Source organism: Brachyhypopomus gauderio, chromosome 7 (genome assembly GCF_052324685.1).
Source record: "Brachyhypopomus gauderio isolate BG-103 chromosome 7, BGAUD_0.2, whole genome shotgun sequence".
Taxonomy (NCBI): Eukaryota; Metazoa; Chordata; class Actinopteri; order Gymnotiformes; family Hypopomidae; genus Brachyhypopomus; species Brachyhypopomus gauderio.
In genome coordinates, this window is record NC_135217.1 from 9,811,191 (window position 1) to 9,826,042 (window position 14,852).

Consider the following 14,852-nt stretch of genomic DNA (forward strand, 5'->3'; position numbering starts at 1 on the left):
AAAAAATAATCTCTCAGAAGAATATAATGGGACTACAGCAACCGCAGATTACGAATTGTGAGATAACAACAACAAAAATCGTTCGACATCAGACTGCGTTTTATTTTGTTTATTTCATTATTCAAAACGGCTATGTATTTAACAAAGACAATACACTGGTTGGGGTCCTAGTTTCTTAGGTTCCACTGGAAGTCTACAAGGCAAAAGGCTACATTACAAACAAAAAAACGGCCAACTTAGCAGTTCCAACATCCCCCAAACCGCCTGCGTGTTCAGTTACTGTTGTAAACTTCTAGACATTTTGTCAACAGTAATGTGTGCTGATCTGTCATCCTGGACACTGGGTTCACTGACGGGTCTATCGGTGTCTGCCGGTGTGCGCGTCCAGGTGCGCTCGTGCGTTCCTTAGCATCTCCATATAGAGCCTGTTATTCTCACTGCAAGAGACCAGAGACAGACACAGACAGACAGACAGACAGACAGACATACATTAGATAGATAGATAGATAGATAGATAGATAGATAGATAGATAGATAGATAGATAGATAGATAGATAGATAGATAGATAACAGGAGACAGCATGTTTAACAACACTTTGTTGTGAAAGTAAACATGAGGTGGGAGTCTCTGTTCAATGCGTCACTTTATTGGATGTTCATTGGTCAGCTGAGTGTTGACATGCAAGCCAAACAGATTTTCAAACTAGAACCTGCATGGTCATCAGAGAGAAGACAGAAACTGGAACAAACTGGCTCTGACTGAAAGTGCTGCACAAGAGTCTGGGGAAATGATGGGTCATTATGGAGATGGTACCTGTAGTGAATGGTGCTAATGTCTGCATCGTGTAGTTCTGCTCACTATTGCAGGTTAACACATAAAGCTTTATGACTTTAATATTAATGTTTTAACCCCATGAAGATTTTAATACCATCCTGCATCACGCTGCCAGTGTCCTCACCTGTCCCCCTCACATTCGGGTCCTCACACCTGTCCCCCTCACACCTGTCCCCCTCACACCTGTCCCTCTCACACCTGGGCCTGTGGGAGTCTCAGGGTGCACCACAGTATCTCTGCTTTTCCTAGGTATGCTCGCTTCTTCACTGAGATTCATGGGATGGACGGATGGTAGAATCAATCTATCTACATATACACTACCAGTTGATTTATTTATAAATAGCTATCAAAGATAGGTATAAAAATAATGAAATAACACATGACTAACACATTTAAAACAAATAGATGGTTTAAGAGACGGCTATAGATGGTAGAAGTTCTACAGTGCCACCCATTACTGGACAGTTTGGGATGATGCTCTGGATGTTCTTGGTGTTCTTAACCAGCTTCATGAGCAGCACCTATGATGCCCTGAACACATTCACATGTATGCTGAGGAATCATACATTACATTTAATGTAAAATGTCACTATAATTTGTCTTTTAATTATTTACTGTATAGTTTTTACATACAAGAGAGAGAGAGAGAGAGAGAGAGAGAGAGAGAGAGAGAGAGAGAGAGAGAGAGAGAGGAAAAGGAAAGAGGAAACATTACAGTGACTCACTCAGCCACAGAGCGGTGAAACATCAGGTTGCCCATATCCATGTAATACTGTGCATCTGTTCTCAAAGCAGTCCAGTATTCATTAGCCTATTGCAGCAATCAGAACAGTAAGCGCACACACACACACACACACACACACACACACACACACACACACACACACACAAAATCAACTAATAGCCAAACAATAAATCAAACAAGGAAACATACAGCAGTTGCAGAGAGAGTAGTAGTAATGGTGCATGTGTTTGCGTGCGCACACACACACACACACGTGCGCGCACACACACACTTCCCAATCTCCCCAAAATAGGTATCATCACCTGCTCCTGTACGGTGTAGCCCCACATGTTCTGGGAGTGGTTGGGGTCCCAGTAGCCCGCCTGCCTCTTGTTACGAATGAATTTCTTGGCATTCTCCTCCTGAAGAAACGGGGCCATGAACACCCCTAAATGAAGCCAAGCACAGCCGTCCTGATGTGGTGCTGCACTGTTATCATTGAAATTATACAATATTACAGTATCGCTGTATCCTTTAAATGTTTTGGTATTTTTATAAACATATATTTATGTACGCATGGGCACAAAGAAAAAACATACAGCAACCCCAGTCTGTGCAAATGTATTGATCCTTGTATGTGAATTTACTGTGAGTGATTTACTGGTCTAAATTGTGATTGGTAAGGGACCATGTATATAATTCAAATGAAAAGCTGAATATATAATGAGAATGGAAAAGAGCAAGAGAAAGTGGGAGAGAGAGAGCGAGCGCGCAAGGGGGAAAGAGAGAGTGTGTGTGTGTGTGTGTGTGAGAGAGAGAGAGAGAGAGAGAGCGTGAGGGAGAGAGAGAGAGAGGGAGAGTGTGTGTGAGGGAGAGAGAGAGAGGGAGAGTGTGTGTGAGGGAGAGAGAGAGAGAGAGAGAGAGAGAGAGAGAGAGAGAGAGGGAGAGTGTGTGTGAGGGAGAGAGAGAGAGAGGGAGAGTGTGTGTGAGGGAGAGAGAGAGAGAGAGGGAGAGTGTGTGAGGGAGAGAGAGAGAGAGAGAGAGAGAGAGAGAGAGAGAGAGAGTGTGTGAGGGAGAGAGAGAGAGAGAGAGAGAGAGAGAGAGAGTGTTTTCCCAGGAAGCAGCTTGTAATTAACTCACCACCCAGGAGGGCCGTCAGCATCAGTGTGCGTAGCATGTTTCTCACCTACCCGAATAAGGACACATGTTCTCATACACATACACACGCTTTTAAAATACACGGATGTGTCACACGTTAGGTACCTGTCTCCCTGTGCGTGTATGTGTGTGTGGCTAATACCCAAAGTGCTGTGAAGAACTGAAGAATGTTTAGCACCTCACACGTGTGGATTTAACAGTGTTAGCCAGGGCTGTGGATGCAAACACACAGCAAGGTTCAGAAGCAATAAGAGGCCAGCCGTGTGTGTGTGTGTGTGTGTGTGTGTGTGTGTGTGTAGACTAGATTTGTTCAGTCTGCTGCAGTCTGAATTTAAACTAAATATTAAAATGCAATTAATGTGTGTTCTATACATGCTACAAATTAGGTAAAAAATATTTGAACATTTATTCATTGAACAAAAATATTTATATGTTTATCATTATTAATGCTGTATATACTATTAGTAAAACAGTAGAAGAGTTGGCATGGTTAGATTTTTATAGCATTGACATTTAACATCAGCAGAATAACCATTCATAATAACCACTCTTAAACGTCTCTACTCTTTTTCCGAGTCATCGTCATCATCAAGTGAGCGGCCATTAGAAAACACGATCAAATGGTGAACAAAGGGAGCCCAGCCAGTCCTGCAGGAGGGAGAAGACAGTCGTGTGCCACGTCTCCCGCACGTCGCTGGCCTGTCGTCACCTGCGTGATAAACGCAGCACGGCAGTGGCAGCGTTGCACGCGGGCGGCCAGCCGTTTGCCGAGCTGGACCAGAGGCCGTATATATATATATATATATAGACCGTATATATATACACGTATATATACGGTCTCTGAGCTGGGCTCGCACCACAGCGTGGGCTGGTAACCTTTACGTTTTCGTGGCTTCCAGTGTGCGAACCAGTGTTCTTTCAAAATGTGTCTGACACACTATATGAGGAGCCCCGGACATGAACACATTCCTCCCCAAGCATACACACATCTTCAAGTGCTAAGCACCGTTGGCTTTTACATACATATTTGGAAATAGTATAAGAGCTAAAAACTTGGTAGACTTACCTTTCCACTCGGGGCAGTGGTGAGAGTGTGTGCGTAGGGTGTGAAGTGTTGAGCGTGTGTGTGTGTGCAGGTCGTGGTGTGCGGTGTGTCAGGTGAACGGTGGCGGGGTGAGGGGGCCGAGACACGGAGCTGGTGGAGCAGAGTGTGACGGTGATGTGGAGGGTGAACAGGGCTTCCTTTCAGCCCACAGGCCCAATCACAGAGGTTACAGTACAGTGCTGGCAAGCAAGAGCTCACACAGCAAGAGCTGAAGAAATGAGTCATTCACAGGCGGCACACACACACACACACACACACACACACACACACACACACACACACACACACACACGGAGGTAAGAATACCCCATTACCAATGTGTGCCCATACACACAGGGGCATGTGTGCACATACACGTATACAAAGGTAAAGATTGCCAAAGTAAGTAGAAGCAACTTGTATTCCCTTCCTGGAAGCCAAACATTTTTAACAGGAATACAGAGGAAACTGTGTGTACGTGTCGGAAACCTTCAAAAATATGATGACTACAATGGACTTGATTATGATGGACCTCACGGTAGATATACATAGTACACATTGTAGCCTTTTATTTATATTTTGCCTTTTATTATTGAAAATTATTTATGTACAACTGATATACATATGCACAATATTTAAAACAAAATATACACAAAAAATATATATAATGATAACCTGGAAAGGTGAAAGGGAGAGAGGAGGATGGTGGGAATTGTAGGAAATGCAGAACAAAATGTGCAAAAAGAGGCTGGAAAACTACTGCAAAAAACACTCACTAATAAGCTCTGGTAATAGTGGACAAACTCCACTCACTTTGCAGCTCTGAAGTTCAGGAAATCTGTTCTGCACATTTGGAGTCTGTGTGTTTGTCAACAAAACTGAGAAGAAAATGACAGCAGAACAACGAGGCCTTTGTCTCGAGAAGTGAGAGACCATCTTGAGATTGACAGTGGTGAGACAGAGCTCTGAGAGTGGTGAGACTGTGGTACACGTGTGAACACAGACACGGAAAGCTGCAGCCACTCTACATACAGTAAATATGCCATGGAGAATGTCCTTACATACTGTCCTTACATACAGTAAATATGCCATGGAGAATGTCCTTACATACTGTCCTTACATACAGTAAATATGCCATGGAGAATGAGAGTACTGGGATGTTGTGGATTCACGCACACAAAGACAGAGAATGTTCTTGCTTCACACAGAGAGAAAGTGAATCTCACAGGAAGCAGACAAAGAATTGGAGAGATTCATCAAAAAAAAAGGGGGGGGGGGGGTCAGAGGTCAGAGGAATAATGCCAGGAGAGTGACAGTGCTCCACCACTCAGACTGAACAGACTGACAGAGGCTTTGGTCACAGTGATAACCCTGCACTCCTACAGACATTACTCGCTTGGGCAGGAGTGAAAATGCTAAGAAGACTCTACCCGGAGGAATAAACCGAAAAGCCAGCCTAGTGCAGTCTGAACTTTCTGACATGTGCCCTTTGTGAGCCGATACACAGGAGTGGCAGTTCACAGCCAGCAGTTATGGGTGGACTCAGTGAAACAAACAAAAAAGCAAAGGCTCGAGCCATCCAATAACATCATCAAACACAGAAGAGAAGAGATAAAGAACCACGCTTCATTTGTTTCCTGCACTTGGTCAACAACCTCCTTGCAGGTTTGGAGGAAATACCTCAGGAGGGTTTTGTGTACATGTAATTGTGTGTGTGTTTTAAACTTGTGTGTGTGAACTAAACTCTACCTATATTCATATTATCATTTATGTTTAGGCCATTAAAATATAACCCTCCAGCTTCTGATATGGTACTCACAATCAACATTTTGTACCAATTGGTCATATTTTCCATGACAAATTGTTTGCCATTCCCTCTTCCCAGGCTCATTTCTGTCCTCACATGCCAATCAAGGCCTTCCTCAGACCCTGATTGGTTGCTCGTTTCCCCCACTGCCCAAACACCCACCCACCTCCTCGGTTCCCCCCTCATTACCCCAGAGTGGTGAGCTTGTCGATGAGGTCGTCGATGGTGTACACTATCAGCTTGATGTCCGCCCTCTCGGACAGGCGGTGCCGGCCGCCCTTACGGAGGACGACGTCCACGTCGGAGCTCAGCACACGCTCGGCCACCTGCATGGAGACGTGCCAGGACACGTCCTCGTCCTGCAGGCCGTGGATCAGACGCACGGGACAGGTGACTGGGATGGGGCTGGCCAGCACGCAGTGCTGCTCCGCCTCCCGCAGGAAGGCCAGGCTCAGAGTGTACGAGCCCTCTGAGTTGTACCTGGTGGGGAAGGCCCAGGAGCCACGCTCCTCCACCTCCTTCCTTGCCTAGGGGGTGACAGACAGGCACAGAACTCAGTGGCATTTACACCATGGCTTAATCTCCAGACATGATGAATTGCTGTTTCAAAGTTCATGAACCCTTCAGGATTTTCTAGATTTCTGCATAAATATGAACTAAAGCATCATCAGATTTTCAAATCCTACACAAGTACATCAAAGTACATTAAGAGAACCCAATTAAACAAATGAGACATTTGAGAAATATTACTCATTTATTTATTGAAGAAAATGATCCAACACTTGCTTACATTATTTGAAAGCATTAAAAAATCATTGTTAAGAGACAACCAGGCCTGGGCCAAACAGGCCAGCTGTTGGTGATGTTGTTAACACACAGCTGTTACAGTAGACCTGCTAGTGCTGGGTCCTGCTCTAACGTTAAAATAAACCTGCTAGTGCTGGGTTCTGCTCTAACGTTACAGTAGACCTGTTAACACTGGGTCCTGCTCTAACTTTACAGTAGACCTGCTAGCACTGGGTCCTGCTCTAGCGTTACAGTAGACCTGCTAGTGCTGGGTCCTGCTCTAGCGTTACAGTAGACCTGCTAACACTGGGTCCTGCTCTAGCGTTACAGTAGACCTGCTAGTGCTGGGTCCTGCTCTAGCGTTACAGTAGACCTGCTAGTGCTGGGTCCTGCTCTAGCGTTACAGTAGACCTGCTAGTGCTGGGTCCTGCTCTAGCGTTACAGTAGACCTGTTAACACTGGGTCCTGCTCTAATGTTACAGTAGACCTGTTAACACTGGGTCCTGCTCTAATGTTACAGTAAGCCTGCTAGCGCTGGGTTCTGCTCTAGCAAAGGCTGACAGTAAACATGCTGCTCACAAACAACAGCTCCAGAAAACACTACAACAAATGATCCACTCAACTGAAGTCGCTACCCATTTTGACTTGTATATCTCTTCTTCTCAAGCTACAACAAGAGCCTGTGTGTGTGTGTGTGTGTGTGTGTACGTAAGGCTGTTCTCACCTCTATAGGCAGTGTGTTGAAGGCTGTGACAAAGTGATCTGCTGCCGTAGAGATGCCTACCAGGGCGGCCACCTTCTCCGGCCTCGCCAGAGCAGCCAACAACATCAGCCAACCTCCCATGCTGGAGCCTACCAGAATCTGCAGGGAGAGAGGGAGAGGAGAGTGAATGTCCATGGGAACATTTTCTTTTTTCTTCATCTCCTCAAAGGCTCTCCCCACACACCACAGAGCTACACCCAAATAACCAAAGCCCTGAGATAATGCAATGCTTAATGGCAAATGAGAGAGAGAGAGAGAGAGAGAGAGAGAGAGGTACATATATCCAACACAATAGGCCCAATTTCAGAAGCTGCAGCAGTAAAGTATCAATCTCACACCCTGGTGATGATTGGTCCTGGAGGTTTCACACAGACTCTTCATCAACACGCACCATTGTCTCATAGCTTTGTTTGTAACACATGACTAGTACCAAGGCAATAAGCCACCAGTTCACCTGATCTAATGTACACAGGCAGAAAATTGTGCTGATCTGAGACCAGACTTCAACTCCAACGACACAGCATCTTTGTAGAGTGTTTTGTTTTGGGGGAAATACCACTTGCATGTTTTGTCTGCCACTGCTGTTGTGCCCACAACACATGCTTTCCTGCTGACGTACACCAACTTATGTACAACTTCCTCCTGTCCTAGCCTACACTATAGAATATAAGCTTACATAACATATTCTTGTACGGGATCAAGTAAATGCCTTGAATTCTGACTGAACATTTGAGGAGCAGCAAATCAGTAGTGAACTTCAAAATGGAGTCAGTCAGTTTAGAAGCACAGGAAACACAACATGATTCACCAGACTGCTGTCAGCACTGATCACCACCACATACTGCAGAGCTGCACTAAACATTTGTTGTTAATCATCACTGCAATATCAGCATCTACAGTACTATACAGGGGTAGGTGGCAAAATGGAAATGACTTCACAAACACTTTTGATCAGTCACAACATCCATGTGACCCAACAACTTAACAATTTGGGTCAAAAGAATGCAGCTCCAAACTGAAGGTCATCGGTGTGTTGTAGTAGATGAACGCAAAACTCCCTTCTGACCTGGGGCCCTTCCACCAGCTCATCCAGCACATACAGGACGTCCTTCTTCCATAAGCCGATGTTTGAGTCCTCCATCTGCCCCTCAGATGCCCCACAGCCTGTGTAGTCGAACCTGAGTACCCCAAACACACACATCACCACCACAAGAATGTTACATGGTCCCCAGCAATTCTTGAACTGCCAGAGGCCCTGAACATTAACATGAACAGTGCGGCGTCTATTAAGATATCGAACATTTAGAAATATTCTATGACGAATCAATTCATAATGCCATACACCAAAAACAATATTGCAATATTTTGAGGAGTGGCACCCCGATCAAAACATGGGAATACATTCATCCTAAGACAGAGGCAAAGGACCAGATACTTTGACAAAAAAGCCAAAGTATCAATTAAAAAACACACAAATTATTAAGATTCTTCCACTCAGGTTTCTGCATCTCTGTTATTTTTTATCCTCAACAGGCCATGTTTAGTAACCCAGCAGAATACTGAAGAGCCACTGAACCAAACCTAGAGGCAGGGGTCACTGGACGCACGTTTTGAGCCTGTTACCAGCAAAGACTGATCAGTTCCTCCTAGACCCCAAAGTGGGAACATATCTAATGCTATTGCCTCAATTTACCAGGTGCTTTCACTAAGAAGATAAGTCGATGTCCTCAATGACTTTGACACAGAAAACACTAATATATACATTCTGGGAAAATGTGGTTTTCGTGAATGTTCCTGGTAACTGGGGTGGACTCTAGAATGACAACTACCTGAGATAGGAGTGACCCAGAGACTTGCAGAACTCTTCCAGGGCTTCTGCCTTCTGGCCGCTCATGGTGGAAGCAAACCCAGGGAGAAACACCACTCCTGGACTCTTCCCTTTAAGCTTCCTGTAAGCCAGGCTGGGGAGGTCTGGACGATTGGCATACTGGATAGTGGTTTTACATCTGGCTCCTGTGAGCACACATTTTGAGTTAGGCCCGTGTCACTACAGTTCATAAACCCGTGGCTTAACGGGCTATTCAGTAATAACACATTCACTATATTCAAAAATGCGTCATATTAAAAAAATCATATAAGATCATATTTTAAATAAACTTTACTGGTTTCAGATTAAGATTTAGACACTAGGTTGTTCAATGGCGCTTGAAAAATATCATCAATGTAATAGGCAAAACGTGAATGAAGACATATAGCAACAAGTAAACATCGGTATATTTTCAAAGCATACTATTCCGTGCAAAAGATGAATGAAAGAAAAACAGAGAACCTGTGAAATCAGACTCTGCCATGTTGACATGTTAGAGGCAGTGTGCGCGCGTCATATCTGCCACACCCCCACATCTCCTCCTGACGGTACGTACCCTCGAGTCTCCCCTCAAACCACCGTGTAAAAACATTAACACTCACCGTCCGCAACCCGCTGCACCAAGGAAAACGTCCGGCCATTTAGAAGCGCTTTACAGTGACTCCTAAACACCGTTGAGGCCATAGCGGTCCGCACTTTGCGGAGACACGAGCACTATTGAGGAGATTTTGTTCTTCTGATGACCTAGGAAGCTTCTGCTGTGATGTACTGCCCCCTGCTGTTGTGGAGGATTACCTACTCCAAATAGTGATTTGCAAAGTTCGTGCCTCAATTATGTTCCTGTCTCCGGGGCAATAATTATATTGTAACAGGGAAGGAACATAAATAAATAAATAAATACATACATTTGGTATTTAACAACTTTCTAATGAAAACTCTTTTCAAAAGAAACGGAAATCGCCCTTATCATCTGAAGCGCCTACATGCGCGTGCACGCGAGGGGAGTCGGAATTCGGCACGACACCTGTATCGGTTGATTTACAAATTAAGCACTGAGTATATCTCCCACGGTTTATTCAGACCGACTTGTGACAAAAATATGCGACGCGAAATTCGTCGTGTATCTGAAAACTTTATAGTTAAAGGTAAGTTAAATTCAAATCATGTTCCTAAGTTAACAGTCGGTCCTGTCGTGGAATATAAAGTTCTTATAAATAACTATGGTGGAACGTTTGCTTTTTATGTTTAGATAACCGAATGTTTTACATCGGACCAAACAAAAAGTATATGCGTTTGGTTATCTTGACTGAAGAGGAAAAGAGGTCTGCTCTGATCGAGTGTCATAAGAACCCTGGCACTAGAGACAGGGTTATTGCCGGTTACTTTTTGCCTACCTTGCTAAAAGATGTTGCTGAGTATGGGAGGTATTTCCTGCCAATAATAAAACTAAAATGAAAACACTAAAATGAAAATGAAAATACCGTTTTGCCATTTCTTTTTCCATACATGTGTGAAAATATTATGACAAAATTAAAAATAAAATGAAATCACTTAATTTGCAATTTAATTTTTCACTCGAGCACGGGTCATATGTGACAAATATAAAATGAAAATTAAAAAGGAGGATTGGCGCTACCTGCTGGTGATTTTCTTTTTCATTTTCCACTTTTCATTTTCTTTTTCCACTTTTCATTTTCGTTTTCAACTTCACCAGCATGCAAATACATGTAAATGAACAGTAGGCGGAGCTACAACTACAGTACCTCCCGTGAAATCCAGAGAGGGCAGCACACAGCGACATGGCTGACGTTTTACTAGAAACGGCAAATGAGATTGTGAGGTTGGCGAATTGCCAGATTATATATTGCTTAGATGTGAAGTAATCTTGCAGGTTAATAGTGTTGTATGTCGGAATATATGTGAAGTGGTAGAACGCTTAAGGTCTGGAACCATTTCACCTGTGTGCTTAACTACTCAATATGCCATGTTTCCAGTTAGATTTGAGGTATAAAATTATGTAGGTCAGGCTAAAATCAGGTTTCTCTTAGGGAGCGACCTGTTCTTTATGATTCATTTGTTATTTATCTGGTCCACTATAAATAAGGCCTTCAATAAGCCTCTGAACCTTCCCCTGTAAATTCGTTCACTGCTCAATATACCATGTTGTGTGCTTGTATATCTTCTTCCGATTGATTTGTGTTCTAGAACAGCATTTCTGTGTTTTTAGTTTTCAAATCTAAGAATATGTTTCCTTACGTTAGAAATACTGACGAATTCCATAATCATGTACAAATTACAAACAATTGTAACGACTTGAAATATAAACCATTTTACAAAAAGGAATGCTTTCCTTATATTTTAATATTTTTTTCTACATTCACAAAATCAGTATGGGAAACAATAACCTCTTAATGTATGCTCCTAGCCTCCTATGCTCGTTTGTTTAATCTATCTCTTTTAAACAAAGTGCGCAGTAAACACGCATCGTGAACCGAATAAGGAGCTGCGAATAAGTAGCCAAACGAATCTGAAATTGCGAATAAGTAACCAACTTTAGCGTCGTCTCTTCGGCAACGTCCAACCTAGGCCGACCTCGCACTGAGCGGTTTTCCATGGTCCCCGATCCAGACCCTAAGCGTTCTACCACTTCACATATATTCCGACATACAACACTATTAACCTGCTAGATTACTTCACATCTAAGCAATATATAATCTGGCAATTCGCCAACCTCACAATCTCATTTGCCGTTTCTAGTAAAACGTCAGCCATGTCGCTTGTGCTGCCCTCTCTGGATTTCACGGGAGGTACTGTAGTTGTAGCTCCGCCTACTGTTCATTTACATGTATTTGCATGCTGGTGAAGTTGAAAAAGAAAATGAAAAGTGGAAAATGAAAAAGAAAATCACCAGCAGGTAGCGCCAATCCTCCTTTTTAATTTTCATTTTATATTCGTCACATATGACCCGTGCTCGAGTGAAAAATTAAATTGCAAATTAAGTGATTTCATTTTATTTTTAATTTTGTCATAATATTTTCACACATGTATGGAAAAAGAAATGGCAAAACGGTATTTTCATTTTCATTTTAGTGTTTTCATTTTAGTTTTATTATTGGCAGGAAATACCTCCCATAGTATGAGTGGGTATGTGGAGCAAATTTACTAGGGCTATAACTAGTAATGTTATATAAGGACATAACTCCTGTTCATTACTTTGTGCCAACTTGTAAAGTTGACGATAAAGTTGAAACATCTGTTTAAATAACTCTTATTATAGGTGCAATGTTGTCACCGCTGTCAGTTAAATCAAGATGGGGACACCAGTGTTGCATTCAATTAAAGTATTGTGTACTGTGTACAAAGGTGAAAAATAAATGGCTATATACACTGCTCAAAAAAATAAAGGGAACACTCAAATAACATCCTAGATCTGAATGAATGAAATACTCATTGAATACTTTGTTCTGTACAAAGTTGAATGTGACCTGGACTAAAGCATCCGGCAACTCCTGGACAGTCTGTGGTGCAACGTGACGTTGGTGGATGGAGCGAGACATGATGTCCCAGATGTGCTCAATCGGATTCAGGTCTGGGGAACGGGCGGGCCAGTCCATAGCTTCAATGCCTTCATCTTGCAGGAACTGCTGACACTCCAGCCACATGAGGTCTAGCATTGTCCTGCATTAGGAGGAACCCAGGGCCAACCGCACCAGCATATGGTCTCACAAGGGGTCTGAGGATCTCATCTCGGTACCTAATGGCAGTCAGGCTACCTCTGGTGAGCACATGGAGGGCTGTGCGACCCTCCAAAGAAATGCCACCCCACACCATTACTGACCCACTGCCAAACCGGTCATGCTGAAGCATGTTGCAGGCAGCAGATCGCTCTCCACGGCATCTCCAGACTGTCACGTCTGTCACATGTGCTCAGTGTGAACCTGCTTTCATCTGTGACGAGCACAATTTGCCAATCCTGGTGTTCTCTGGCAAATGCCAAGCGTCCTGCATGGTGTTGGGCTGTGAGCACAACCCCCATCTGTGGACGTCGGGCCCTCATACCATCCTCATGGTGTCGGTTTCTAACCATTTGTGTAGACACATGCACATTTGTGGCCTGCTGGAGGTCATTTTGCAGGGCTCTGGCAGTGCTCCTCCTGTTCCTTCTTGCACAAAGGCGGAGGTAGCGGTCCTGCTGCTGGGTTGTTGCCCTCCTACGGCCTCCTCCACGTCTCCTGGTAGCACCTCCAGCCTCTGGACACTACGCTGACAGACACAGCAAACCTTCTTGCCACAGCTCGCGTTGATGTGCCATCCTGGATGAGCTGCACAACCTGAGCCACTTGTGTGGGTTGTAGAGTCCGTCTCATGCTACGAGTGTGAAAGGACCACCAACATTCAAAAGTGACCAAAACATCAGCCAGAAAGCATAGGTACTGAGAAGTGGTCTGTGGTCCCCACCTGCAGAACCACTCCTTTATAGGGGGGGGGGGGGGGGGTCTAATATATATGTATATATAATGTATATATTTAATGTGTGTGTGTATATATAGGGGCAGTCATGGCCTGGTGGTAGGGAACTGGTCTTGTGATCGGAGGGTCGTGGGTTCGATTGACAGACCTGAGGCCATGACCGAGGTGCCCTTGAGCAAGGCACCTAACCCCAACTGCTCCCCGGACGCCAGCTAGGGCTGCCCACTGCTCTGGACATGTGTGATCCACAGCCCCCTAGTAATCACTAGTGTGTGTGTGTGTGTCTGTGTGTGTGTGTTCGTGTGTTCTAACTGCACAGATGGGTAAAAAGCTGAGTACAAATTTCGATTGCGGTGAAAAATTACAATTGACAAAATATGGCACAATTAGATTTTTATTTACATTTTATATATAATGACTATGATGGACTTGTATACAAAATGGGTTGTCGCTGAGCCACTGCAATCTAAGACCGCAAGTGAAGTGTCAGCTGCAATCATTAAGAAGCTGTACTTGTTCGGCATGGTCAAGAAAATTATTACTGACCAGGGAAGAGAGTTTGTTAATGAGGTTAATATTCAGTATAACTTAACTCTTGTATTATCATATTTACCATATCACATTTTACATTTACATTTTTACATTGATAATTTACACAGCTGAACAAGAACATATTTGTAGCTCTCAATATTAAACATGCAGTTTTGAGTGCCTACCACCCTCAGACCAATGGCCAAGTAACATTTTTTTACTGAAACTGAAGAACATCTCTGAAACTCTGTCTGTGTTTTTAAGAAGTTTTTAAAAACCTACAGTTGTGATCAAATTTATTCAACCCCCACTGAAATAAAGTGTTTTGGCCAGTTTGACATTGATTTTGATCATTTCAGTCATCTTATTTACAATTATATCAAAGAGGCACTTATAAATTAGACAAACATAACATAATATTTATGATGGAATAACCACAAATGTCTTTACTGTGCTCACATCATTATCAGTTTTATTCAACCCCCTAGTGACATTATTTTTTAGTACTTAGTACAACATCCTTTTCCAGTTATGACAGCTTTCAAGCGTGAAGCATAGCTTGACACAAGTGTCTTGCAGCGACCTATGGGTATCTTAGCCCATTCTTCATGGGCAAAAGCCTCCAGTTCAGTCACATTCTTAGGCTTGCGCACTGCAACTGCCTTCTTTAGGTCCCACCAGAGGTTCTCAATTGGATTTAAGTCTGGTGATTGCGATGGCCACTCTAGAATGTTCCAGCCTTTCATGTTCAACCATGCTCTAGTGGACTTGGATGTGTGCTTCGGATCATTGTCCTGTTGGAAGGTCCAACGTCTCCCAAGCCGCAG

General features: G+C 43.6%; 2 protein-coding genes across 5 annotated transcripts; both read right to left on the reverse strand.

Moving 5' to 3' along the window:
• Nucleotides 1-124: 124 nt before the first annotated feature.
• Nucleotides 125-4,014, reverse strand: LOC143518194 (uncharacterized protein C3orf85-like). 4 transcript variants are annotated; one of them, XM_077010665.1, is made up of 6 exons: nucleotides 3,784-4,014; nucleotides 2,896-2,929; nucleotides 2,700-2,745; nucleotides 1,883-2,007; nucleotides 1,561-1,646; nucleotides 125-437 (listed from the first exon to the last, which is right to left on the reverse strand). In XM_077010665.1, exons 3-6 carry the CDS (start codon nucleotides 2,734-2,736, stop codon nucleotides 359-361), a joined length of 327 nt encoding a protein of 108 aa, XP_076866780.1. In that variant the 5' UTR covers nucleotides 2,737-2,745; nucleotides 2,896-2,929; nucleotides 3,784-4,014; the 3' UTR covers nucleotides 125-358. The 4 variants fall into 4 exon arrangements, with proteins under 4 accessions (XP_076866780.1, XP_076866777.1, XP_076866779.1 ...); XM_077010662.1 differs by having other exon boundaries at nucleotides 2,860-2,929; XM_077010664.1 differs by having other exon boundaries at nucleotides 2,823-2,929.
• Nucleotides 4,015-4,372: 358 nt separating this feature from the next.
• Nucleotides 4,373-9,817, reverse strand: abhd10a (abhydrolase domain containing 10, depalmitoylase a). Its single transcript, XM_077011514.1, has 5 exons — nucleotides 9,627-9,817; nucleotides 8,987-9,170; nucleotides 8,224-8,335; nucleotides 7,119-7,256; nucleotides 4,373-6,135 (listed from the first exon to the last, which is right to left on the reverse strand). The coding sequence occupies exons 1-5, from the start codon at nucleotides 9,706-9,708 to the stop codon at nucleotides 5,794-5,796; spliced, it is 858 nt and encodes a 285-aa protein (XP_076867629.1). The 5' UTR covers nucleotides 9,709-9,817; the 3' UTR covers nucleotides 4,373-5,793.
• Between the last annotated feature and the right edge of the window lie 5,035 nt (nucleotides 9,818-14,852).